Here is a 12,977-nt window from a genome sequence, read left to right as displayed (position 1 = left end):
CCTTACATTTTCACATGTACCATTGTGCAATGCAAAACATAGAAACCTTTGTGGTTGTCACAAAGTGTGTTTTTTTTTTTTTTTTTTTTTTTTTTTTTTTTTTTTTTTTAAACAAAAGCAAATCAAATTCGATGAATAAATATGCTAATATAAGTTCATCTCAAAACAGTAAAAAAAAAAAAAAAAAAAAAAAATAGTAAAATTGGATCTTATCTTAATATTCTACATTATGTACAAATAAATACATAGGCGTACATTAATACGAACTTATTTATTAATTTCCTGTATTTATTTTTATGTCTCGACTATGATGTTATGCTCTATGTTTAATTTTTCCTTTTTTCGCGAACTTTACACATATTTATATTTTTTGTTTTTGTTATTCTTTTTTTTAATTTTATTTGGTCTACTATATATAAATCGTCTACATAAGTTCTTATAAGTCCAAGTACAGCCCAATGTTAGAAATCGAATTAATTAAATGGTGAAAAGAAATTCCGCGCACATGTTCATATCAATATGCACACATAAAACCACTACCTCGCGAAATAGCTTGGTAGTCAGGAGTTTCTATAATTTGCGGACACCTGAAAAAACGTATATATATTTTAACCCCATATTCAAAATAGTATTTCTACATTTTCTAATTTATGCTCCTTTCCTCATTCTCTCGAAGCTGTACTTTTTTTCTATGCACTTTATTTGTGCAAATAAATTTACATTATTGGAAGTTTTAGCTAGTTCGAAGTTTATTTCATCTTTTCATATTATTTATAATGCAAAAAGGAACGTCACCCATATTCATCACATGGTTTGCTTTAGCACAAGAAAAAATTTTAAGAGCTCACCTTAAATGTGCTACACAATTTTAACTATTATTGCCCTGTCTTTTATCTTGGCCTTTTTGTATTTAAGAACTTATAAGAATGTATTACTTCAGGGACCAATTGTGTATATTCATGTATACGTATATGTGGATTTGTGTACACACATAATATCATTTGGGAGAAAAATGATGAAGCTTATATTGTTAAAAAAAACCCATAACCAATTTCATTATTTCGATATGTGTAGATGTTTGTGCGTGCTTTATTTTTTCCCTTCATGTTATAAAAAATATATATATATATGCATATGTATATATTTTTTATGCTATAAAATTGCCAGAAGGTATTATTAAAATTAAACAATTTTCAAGATCAATCTATTTATGAAAAAGGACATAATAATGTAACCCTCTTATTTATAATATTCACTTAACAAAAACAAAGACGTCCATTTTTCTAATTGCATTTTTTGGTTTTTTTTTTTTTACGTCGCAGCATATTATTTCACATATAATATAAAAAAAAAAAAAAAATGGTTCAATTTAATATATGGACTATCAGGGAGTAGCACTGTACATACAAAAACGCCGTTATAAATAAAGCTCAGTTGAAAAAAAAAAAAAAAAAAAAAAAATGTAACAATGTCCTAATAGTACAGCAATAGCATGGTGGATAAATGACAAAAACACAGCAACATGATGCAATAAAACAACAATTTTGTTATACATATGTAATATTTTCAAACCTCTGGGGAACTAAGGACTCTATCAAATATTCTAGGAATATGTATGCTTAAACAATCTCCAAAAGACGTACACCACACACCTCTGTGCGTGTTTACACACAAAAAAAAAACTCATTTTGTAACTCAAAAGATTCCCTTCGTTTCTGTACAAAAGCACAGTTTCTTCCAACTGTTACGAGTGTAGTAATTCGATTCACTTGAAATTAATGTAAGTTAAATCAGTTTTCACAAAACTTGTGAGAGTAAAAAAAAAAAAAAAAGAAAGAAATCGTTAAAAAAAAGTAGGCTTTTTACGAATAAACCGATCAAAAAGGGTGGTCATAAAAAATAAAATCAAAGTAGATCCATATAACACCATTTTCAAATCGTATTACTTCATACAAAGGTCCAAACTAGGACTTTTGACAAATTTTGTTAAACCATAAGTAGATCATGAATGTGTGTAATTCCATACCTCGCTGAAAACGACGTATGAATATATTTTAATTTTTAGCTTTTTCTCTTTATTATTTTTTTTTTCTCTCTTTAAGCAGCTAGAATTTTTGAAGAAGTGATCTGTATGTCAGTTTAAAGTGCATAGATCTTGTTCTTTTTTTTTTTTCTTTTTTTATTCTATTTTTTTGTTTGCAAAAGGGAACATGTAACTTGTGTCTGTGATTTTATAAAGGAACATGAATCCTGCGATTTGCTGTGCATACATGCGTCATAATAAGTTTTTCTTTTTTTTTTTTTTTTTTTTTTACCTATACTCTTATATATGTATGAATGAATATGTGCACTAGTACATGCACTGATGAAAACGTACTTAGAGGTACTCTTACCCACTTTTGTCGATCTTTTTCTTTTTTTTTTTTAAGCTTAAAAATTGAATTATTGTTATAGTTGAACATGTAGAACGAAAAAAAGTCTTTCCATAAAAGTGTTAATATGCAAAAGTCAGAGTGGAGTTCTGCATTATTCTTTTGTGCTTTATTTTTATTTAAATTTTGCTTTATGCGCTTTTTCCTTCATCATGTTTTAATAGGTATACATACATATTATATATAAATATAATTTATAATTTGTTTTTGTTCATTCTTTCACGTTTTCCTAAGTTTCTTTTACTATATACTAGTTTTAAAGTTCATTCCATTTTGTTCAATTCGATTGTTCTCTATTTTCATTTTTTTGCTATAGTTAGCTTTTTTTTTTTTTCTTTTTTTTTTTTTTTTTTCGGGGGGGGAAAAAGTGTGTTTTCGTAAAATGAAAATTCTAAAGGGCCTATTCCGAAGATATGTGAAGCACATCATAATAAAGTTACTAAAATACACAAAAAATTATGTAAAAGATATTACTGATGAGGTAAATGTAAAATCATTTAAGAGATACAAGTATAATTTTTTTTTTGAATTTATTGGTTCCTTTATTTTTGTTTTTTTCATTTCTATTTACATGTTAAATGCAAATCAAAATGAAGAATACATAATAAAGCACACGAATCAAATCAACCCATACAAAAGAAATGACATATTTATTCCAGGAGATAACCTATTCGACAATGAAATTAACAATGTGCATTATGTAAATGATAATAATGAGCAAAAAAATGTGGTTAATATATTAATGGAACAGGAGGAAAAAAACAATGATGAAACTTTTAAAACGAAGAATAAATATATGAAAACAGACCATATGGTCAATAGGTCATCACAAAATAACCGAAGGAATAACCTGAACGATTTAGAAAATACGGAACCTGTTGAGGAAGGAACAAAGAAGAACCTTGTGAAAAAACAAGAAGAGGGAAACGAAACTGCAAGTGAATATGCCATACACAATGAACAGGTAAGTGTAAGCAGTGAAAATGAAAATGAACATGTAATAGGAGATAATTACGAATCAGGATTTAATGAAAAAAAAGAGAGTGAAAAGACAGTTGCTCTGAATGAATATGATAAAAAAGAAATAAGGCAGCAAAGTGATCCAAGTAAGTCAAATGTACATAACAAAAGAGGTGTGGAAAAAGATGATATTGTGGATGACTCTGTCGTTGTCCGCAATATAGAGCATGTGCAAAACCAAGAGAAAAAACAAACCTCGAAAGGCGCTGATAAGGAGAGACTTACTAAAAATGTGGGAACAGTAATTTTTAAAGATTATGTAAATGAATACAGCAAGATAAAAGTAAATGACATTAACAGTATTGATTTGAAGGATATTGATAAATATCAAGTGATGAAAAATTCAGAAAATAAAGGTAATAGTAACCATGCGGTTTATTCTTTTTTTGGATGCTTAATATATGTCTTATTTGTATTATTAGGAGCACATATAAATCCAGCATACACATATGCATTATGGTTAATAGAACCTAAAAAATATGGATTTGTAGTTACGACATGTTATGTTGCTTTTCAATATTTTGGAGGCATTTTGGCTAGTATCATATGCGCACATATGTATGGAAGCATATTCATATATTCATTGTTACCAAAAAAAGAAATTATGAAAACATTTTTGTGTGAATTTATTTCGACCTTTTTAATAACCCTGCTGTTATTAAGTTTATATAATTATAAAAAAAAGTTTATGGAAGAAAATAAAAATGAAGATTCAACTATTTTTAATGCATCAAAACTAAGAAATATGACATCATTATATTCTTTTAATAGTTATGAAGATATATATGGAAATGATGTGTTTAATACTACATATAATAACAGAAGCCAAAATGGAAAAGTGTTTTTTCATATTGATAATAAATATATAAAATATATTATAAATCATATTTTTTATTTATTATTTATTTTTTTTTCCCTATTATTTTTTGTTTTTGTAACCAATACTACGTTGAATCCAATGTTTTCAACATGTACATTGTATACATATTTATACTTTAAATTTTTTCAAGCAAGTGGTTCCTTTAATATAGCTTCAGTTTTTTTATCATTTTTAAGTGTTACGAATATATTACAGTTAATAAAATTGTATATTCAATCATTACCCTTATGGATAGGACCATATGTCGGGTCAGCCTTTGCAACAGGTTTTGTTAAATTGTTTAGAGAGGGGGATGAAGAAATTGTTAATATAATTGACACAAACATATACAACAGTAGTAAAAAGAATGAAACGATACCATTAATAGGGAAACATAACATTAAGCAAAATGCTTATCTTGTTGAATATAATGATAATATCCACTATAATTCAAGTACCTATTTAATTCCCCATGTATTTTAATGATATTTTTATCAGATCGCCTATTTTTTTTTTTTTTTTTTATGAAAACAGTATTCATAATAGTTCCTCATTTCCACCCACCTCTTGAGTGGTCCTATTGTTCCATTAGACGGTGTTGTAACTATTGTTTGCGATACGCGTTCTTCACTATTGCATGTATTTGTTGTCTTTCCCTTTATTGTGTTATTTGTTTTCTCTAATCTATGTTGATGCATTTCTATATTTGCCACGCGCTCCTTTGTTAAGCATCACTGCTTTATTCTTCCAAAACATATACACATATAATCCTTCCAATGATATATTTAATTTTTTTTTTTTTTTTTTTTTAACAACGGAGAATTCCCATATGCTATTAAGTGCATATGCATTTATTAACATGTTCCAGTTCAAGTATTCACGAATTTATTTACTCTTTTTTTACTTTTTATTTTCTTTTTCTTCTTTTTATTTTATTTTATTATTATTTTTTATTATTATTTATTATTATTATTTTTTTTTTTTTTGTTTTTCCATTGTTCTAAAATTTAAAACTTGTTGACCATGTGAAACATACGTAAAAACTCCATTACATTTAATTAACCTTTTTCATTTGTGTAAAAATTTTATTAAAACAACTGTGACATTGTCCTGAAAATGAAAGAAATGAGAAAACCAAAATTACAGCAAATGTAGAATAAACGTGGATAAGATAAACTAAGCCAAAGGTCATATTTGCATATATAATCACGCAAATGTAAGTTTCTCTAGCACATTTTTTGATGATTTATCTTTATTTCGTAGCTTTGAATATACAAAGTATGTTGTCACAATGTGTGTATTTACACAGGAAGATTACACATGTGAGAGAATGAATATATATAGAGTCCAATTACGGCAAAAAGCAGAAAACACATATCTAAATCAAACAGATACTACAAACTGTTTTTTGTGTGCGCACATACCTGTGACTTCTTATCTACAATAGCATGCTCAACCATAATTCTACAAATGTTCTTGGCGTCAAACAATGATTTTTTTTTTTCAACATTCACCATCCTTTCTTCCTATGAAGATCAAAATGAAACGGTGTGGTTATGAGTAGGTATGTATAAAATGTAGCGTTACAATTAGGACGTTTTAGAAATGTATATACATTTTCCTATGTGCACATGCGTACAAAAATGAACACATCCTGGCACAAGCGCACATTTTATCTATTGCTTCTTTCTATTGCCATAACTCTACTTTTCTTAAGTTTTACCTTCCTTGATAGAGAAATTATCTCATTTGTAACATAATTAATATCCACAAAGCTAAAAAAACCATCCGTACCCATGATAATAAAATTGTCGTCGGAACTTATTTTAAATTTTTTAAATGTCCCTGTGCATAACAATCCATATTTCTTCAGCCTAGGTTTGAAAGATGCATCATAAAAAACAGGGGCCATCATGGAGGAGTGGCCAAAGGGAGGAAACCACACCAAAAAAAAAATATACATATATATATATATATATATGTACATATGCATATATGTACACACGCCTATACTGACTCAAGTGTATGAAATTTCATTAACTTACATAAAATCGCCAAATGATCTGGTTACATCAATAATATCATTAACTCGACCATTCTCAATCTTCCCACCATGCTTAATTATCCTTTCCTTTTCGGATATCACCCATGGTTTGTGCGTATCCACTAAATCTATAGCTATATATGCCATTTTAAAAAGAAGGGTAATATATATATATATATATGTGAAGCTAAACAGTGTAGATAATTTCTAAATAAAGGATGTTTTTTTCCCTTTTTCAGGGAAAACATAAAATTCTTCATTTTTTCTTGATTAAAGTAACTAATTTTATAGCGTACCTTGATTTGAATTGTTTAAGAATCTGCACAAATAAGCAGACGAATCTCCTATATTTATTATATATGCATAATCATCCTTTATTAAAATAATAACACATGTTGCCCCATCTAAAAAAAAAAAAAAAAAAAAAAAAAAAAGCAAGAAAAAGGCGTATTAAGCTAATTTATTCTTTTAATTATATCACTAAATAAATCCTTAGAATTTTCAATATGACTGCATTTATATTCAAGTTTAACTCTGTCCTCATTGTGTGTTTAGATAAATTTGTATTCCTTATTTTTTTTGAAATTATATATTTTTTTATTCCATATTGGATTTTACCTCTGCACCCAGGAAATTCAATGAACAAATTTTCGTCGATTTTCTTGCAAGCAGTATTTACACCCTAACAGAGTTTCCAAAAAAATAATATCTTGTATATGTGAATGTATATGTTGTGATTTATTCATATACAATCATTCGTACATAGAAATTCCAGAGGGTGTGAATACAGGTTCGCATGAAACAAAAGATGTCTCTTTTAGTTTCCCCTCAATGTGTAATGGTTCCAAATAATTTAAACATAAAAACTGTAAATTTTTAAACTTACAATTTTTATGAAATGATCTGGTATGGGCAGAGTCTCATCGTATGTTTTCTGAATTGTAGTAAAACTATTTGATAACTCTTGTGCCAAATTTCTTTTTAAAAATGTGGCCGTATTTTTTCCGTTATGTCCATCAATGAGGCAAAAGCAACTGAAAAAAAAAAAAAATCGAAAGAATATGGCGAAAAAATATATAAAGAAACCTTACTATGGTGAAATAGTTAAGTGGGAAATGGGGACTGCAAAAAATATCAGACATATATGCTATTGTTTCAATTAGCCCATGTGCAACATAACTATATGCTGTACACAGAGATCTACTTAAGGGGTAGATATGTATTTGTATTACGAAAAATTAAAATTAGGATGCAGGCCCTTATTGAAAGTCTTCAAATTTTCACATATAAAAAATTCATCTTCATAAGTTTTTTTTACTCCCTTTTCACCATACCCATCACATACTATAGTGTAATTCTCTGAAAAAAAAAAAAAAAAAAGGAAACATATAATAAATATACATATGTGAAATGGAGTACGATACGAATGAAGTGTGTAAAATACTATTTCACAATGCACAATTTTGGATAAATACTAAAATTATGAATTTTCATATATATTGCGTATATGTGTAAAATCATAAAGTATTTGCTTCAAATGGCACTTCAGTCCAAAGTGTCTGCAAGGAAGTACATGTGTTTTTATATGCATAAACAAATAGAGCAATGGTTTTACACTATTTGTTGAACTCAACAATAAGCGTTATTTTTTATTACTCATAGATATTACGTATGTTCCTTCGATTACTGGCATTTTTATAAAAAAAAAAAAAAATATAAGTGGAGGATGCGGTGTGCCACGATATGATAAACGATGTGAAATGTGGCATAACACAATTCTTTTCTATATACTAATCACAATTCTTAAAGGAACAAATTTAAAAAAGCAAAAAAAAAAAAAAAAAAAAAAAAAACAGTTATCCTCTTTTCACATGTTTTTAAAAGTTATTGTAAATTTTCTCTATAAAAAAAGAAATTGAATATAAAAGGTTGTCATACCTGTGATAAAAAACGGGGATTCAAATTACCAAAACCGGAAGAGGAATAGCATAGTGCTAATTTATTTGGTTCTATCCCCATTGAACTAAAGAAGCATTTCGCACAGTAAAATACAGTACACGTGCTTATATTATTGCGTGTATTCATTTAAATATACACAATTAATTAATAGGCACATATTAAGTGCATTTTTTTTTTTTATTTCATTTTTTCATCGTAATACCAACAGTATTTCGCAAAAAATGAGAAAAACGGGAGCGAGCAAACTAGTATTATTTTTTGTTATTCATAGAAAAGTAGGAAGTGCAACTTAGTTTTCCGTTTTTTTATATTTTCATTATGGCAGTTAAGGAGATAATTTTTTTTTGGCGCAAAATAAAAATCCTATTGTACCCTACTCTATAAACATAAATTTAATTACACTCTCATAATGTCACCGTTCGGCAGTTGTCGATCAGGGATAATTCATTTTTTTTACAACATAAGGGTCTAATATGTGCCTATACATATAAATGCATAAAATGGTATGCACACACGTACACATACTTCCTTGTGTACCTATAAGAACCCATATAATAAAAAGGGGGTCCTATTCTTTTCCCTTCTATTATTCGACTAACATGTTCAGTATATTTATATATGCCTAATGAGACTTAAAATGGCAAATTCAATACGAATGTGATTTTCAACTCGTTGTAAAAATGATAGACGTGCTCAATTTGAACTAATATTAGATGTACAAGAAAAGAAAAAAAAAATGCATTTTCACAGTGTCATTTGTTTATACACGACTTATAAGGGATAGTGTAATTAGTTAATTTGCGAAAAATGTTTAAAGTGCTTCAAAAAAAGTTGAAACAATAAAATTATGCGATATCCAATTTCTATTACTTAACGACAAGCGTAATATAATGTCGCATAGTTATTATCAGTACCGGGGAATACAACTTTCTGTAGACAGGAAAAAAGAACTGACGAGATCGCGACTTTTTCATATTTAATGATGCTAAAGAGGTGCATTTTTATGATTTGCACTCTTGTAAATTCTTTTTCATTTTTTTCACTTTTTTAAGCTTTCTTTGCCTTGCATTGGTTTAGTTATATATGTGGATAAACAATTAAATGTGATGAATTAATACATTGTCATAAGGAGGTACATATTGGTGCACATAGTGTTCCTGTAATTGTCTCTTATGGCATTTCATGCAGGCTGCAAGGTACAGGATTTATTTTGTCATATAAAGAAATTATACATATTGTCATTAAAGAATTTTATATGCATGGGTTGTTTTGCATTTTTTTTGCCTTATATTTTCACATAGAAAAGTTTCTTGTTCTCTGTCTTATTCCGTACTATGATTTTTTTGTTTCCTCTTTAATATTAAAAGGTGCATGCCCATGGATATAAAACTTAATTTCGACTTTTATAAATGGTATTGATTTTGTAAAAAAATTATACCAAAAAAAAAAAAAAAAAAAAAAAAAACAAACTCCATTGTTTACCCTATTCGCACATATATAGGCGGCGTATAGGACAGGTTTATAATGGCATTACGCTTTTGAATGAATAAAAATAATGTTCCTTTTTTATATGTTCCTATTGGCCTTTCTTTTTTTCTTCCTTTTTCCCGGTTTCCCTTTTTTCCACTTTGTATTTATTTTTTGTAAATTGGAACAAAAAGAAAGGTAATTTTTAATTAAAAAAAAAAAAAAAAAAAAAAAAAAGAAAAAAAAAGTTACTCTTGAGTGATACATATGAATAAAAAATATATACGCATATATACATGTGTACAAATACAAACACAAGTGTGCATTCTCTTCTCAATAGAAAACTTTTGAACTTTATCGCAGCTTGAGTATATACATTTTGCTGCTTCTTAAATATTTGCAAAAGAGTACTTTCTGGTTATTTCTTCATATGTATGAATAAAAAAATATAACTCCAAAAAAAAAAAAAAAAAAAAAAAAACTACTATCACCCCTTAAGGAAGTGTATATTTCGAGTATATATTGAATACACTATACTCATGTAAATTTATTTGGATTGAGTATAATTTGTTACACCATATGTATAATTTAAGGTGATATTTTATATAGATTCAATGAATTGTTATATTTTGACTTAAATAGTTATTTTATCTTCTTTTATTATTTTAAAATTAATAAGCAAATTGGGGTAAAATAAATTCTATATTTATTGAACCACCTGGGTGTACCATTTATATCATATGAATCTTAAGTGTGCGTAGGTATATTTATGCCCATGGATGATCTGCCTTAATATGTTTTTTTTGCGTATTAACATTTTTTTGTTGCATAGCTTAAACACACAACAAAGGCAAAAGTGTGTGCTGTCACTTCCTTTATATATAACCTTATACTGCATAAAGAATTATGCCCTGTTGGGACGTGAAGTAGTTTAGCAATGACGTGATCGAATGTATGTACGTGTAACATGCATTCATATTGAAATATGGAAAACATTTGTGCATGGGTTTAAGCGCATGCATGTAATAATACATTTTGTTTAACAATTTATAGCATGCACAATTATCAACACACTGCAAAAAAGTTTAAATCTCCCATTGTTCATGGTTTAATTTTTTTTTTTTTTTTTTTTTTTTTGCTAATCGCTATGTTTCCATTGTGCACATGTTTTCTACATTTTATAGAACATATTCACATTACTCTTCCATTTGCTCACCAATAGATAGTATAGATATATTTTTTTTTTTATTTCGTAAGCATGAGCAGTAAAAAGTTAACATTTTTGCCAATTCTCAGTAGATACATTTGTATATGCATGATATATATATATATATTACCTGCAACTTCTTAAAAAATTTACACAGGCATAGAATATTTATTTTATTTACGAACTATGTCATATATATATATATATATATATATACATATAATCACAGCATTACTTCATGCAAACATTTATTCAAAAATTGCTTAAACCTTAAACGTATATGCTATTTTCTAACACACAGCATTATTGTTAACAGAAGTTTATCCTAACGAAAAGTATCCAATATATTTTTTCATACATATGGTGTACCACTTTATGTATATGAAAAAAAATTCAAGAGTTGGTTGTAAATTTTTCATCACATTAAATTTTAATGCTTTTTTGCTTGTGTTTTTCGCCCTAGGAATATTTTTTATCACCTTTTCCATCCATTTTTCTTTTTTTTCGGGGGTATAAAATCTTCCCTTTAAAGCAATTTATTATTTTTACATAAAATAAATATGCACAAAATTATTATAGTGTACATATAACCTATATATACACAAGTTCTGCATAACACGTATATATATTAGCCAACTAGGAGGCACGAATTTTACTCATGAATATATAATTCATACATGTGCTTTTTTTATGCATACCTTTTTACATACTCTTATACTATGTACATATGTACGCCCTTTAAGCGCACATATTAAAACTTGTACAATATATATAATATATATATGAATTATCCATTCATATTCTTTTTTTGTGAATACATGTATATGTATAGAGATATGCACAGAACATGATTTACATATATATAAAATGGTATATGTGCTTATTTTCTTGCCACTCCACGAAACATCCAATGAAAGTGTATGAATTATAAATAAATATAGCACCACCTTTACAAGGGTGAAATAAATTTTATTTTAAATTTTTCATTTGAGCACGCCATTCAAAAATATACATACATATGTATATATATATTTTTATATATTATTACACACATTTGTTTGCGTATGCATTTAACTTCTTTTACTTCACTCAATTATTACAATTTGGGGTGTTGGTGTTTATATTTCCGATATATATATTTACATATATGTAAATATATATGTAGCACCACAACATAAGTAGGCATATTTTTTACTATACTCTTTTTTCCCTATTTGCCTTAATAATTATAAGAAACCCATACGGCATTATAAAAGTAGAAGCTGCATAATAATCATTTTTGTTTGTTTTTTTGTTACCATTTAATGTATGTTCATATTCTGCACGTATATAATATAAAGAGTGTGTTCATAATATATGCATATATATGCAAATATATGGAATTAAATCACAATAAAATAAAAAAAAAAAGAAAGAGGGTGCGACCCCACACCTGCATAACACTTTGAAAATTATATATATAATTTCATTGTATAGCACCAAAAAAGGAGCTTACAGCAAAAGGAAATTTTGTAAATAGCAATTAAATAAAAATATAAACAGATTGTAGAAAAGCATTAAAAGATTAAAAATTGCGTACACAAAAAAAAAAAAAAAAAAAAAAAATACCATAAATATTTTCAACAAACAAAAAAATAAAAACCAAAAGAAGCAAAAACAGTGAGAAAAAGTAAAAAGAGAAACAAAATAAAACTATGTACGCTTGCTAGAAACTTGAAACCACATATGCAACAAGAAAATTTAATTGTTATGTTAAAATAAACAATAAAAGAAAATTTCTTTTTCTCATAGCTTCAAAAAAAAAAAAAAAAAAAAAAAAAAAAAAAAAAAAAAAAAAAAAAAAAAAAAAAAAAAAAAAAAAAAAAAAAAAAAAAAAAAAAAAAAAAAAAAAAAAAAAAAAAAAAAAAAAAAAAAAAAAAAAAAAAAAAAAAAAAAAAAAAAAAAAAAAAAAAAAAAAAAAAAAAAAAAAAAAAAAAAAAAAAAAAAAAA

General features: G+C 26.9%; 2 protein-coding genes across 2 annotated transcripts; one reads left to right on the top strand and one right to left on the bottom strand.

Annotated features, from left to right (window-relative positions):
• Nucleotides 1-2,814: 2,814 nt before the first annotated feature.
• Nucleotides 2,815-4,794, top strand: PGO_142910 (aquaporin 2; the record flags this gene model as incomplete). Its single annotated transcript, XM_028690282.1, has 1 exon — nucleotides 2,815-4,794. The coding sequence occupies one exon, from the start codon at nucleotides 2,815-2,817 to the stop codon at nucleotides 4,792-4,794; it is 1,980 nt and encodes a 659-aa protein (XP_028546083.1).
• Nucleotides 4,795-5,379: 585 nt separating this feature from the next.
• On the bottom strand, nucleotides 5,380-8,048 carry PGO_142900 (Protein phosphatase 2C containing protein; the record flags this gene model as incomplete). The annotated part of the gene is made up of 9 exons (XM_028690281.1): nucleotides 5,380-5,421; nucleotides 5,736-5,837; nucleotides 6,035-6,185; nucleotides 6,357-6,489; nucleotides 6,652-6,759; nucleotides 6,974-7,037; nucleotides 7,242-7,389; nucleotides 7,588-7,714; nucleotides 8,012-8,048. 9 exons carry the CDS (start codon nucleotides 8,046-8,048, stop codon nucleotides 5,380-5,382), a joined length of 912 nt encoding a protein of 303 aa, XP_028546082.1.
• Nucleotides 8,049-12,977: the final 4,929 nt, after the last annotated feature.

The sequence above is a fragment of the Plasmodium gonderi genome (genome assembly GCF_002157705.1).
Source record: "Plasmodium gonderi DNA, contig: Chr14, whole genome shotgun sequence".
Classification (NCBI taxonomy): domain Eukaryota; phylum Apicomplexa; class Aconoidasida; order Haemosporida; family Plasmodiidae; genus Plasmodium; species Plasmodium gonderi.
The sequence above is the reverse complement of the archived record's forward strand: the minus strand, read 5'-3'. Positions and strand labels throughout refer to the sequence as shown.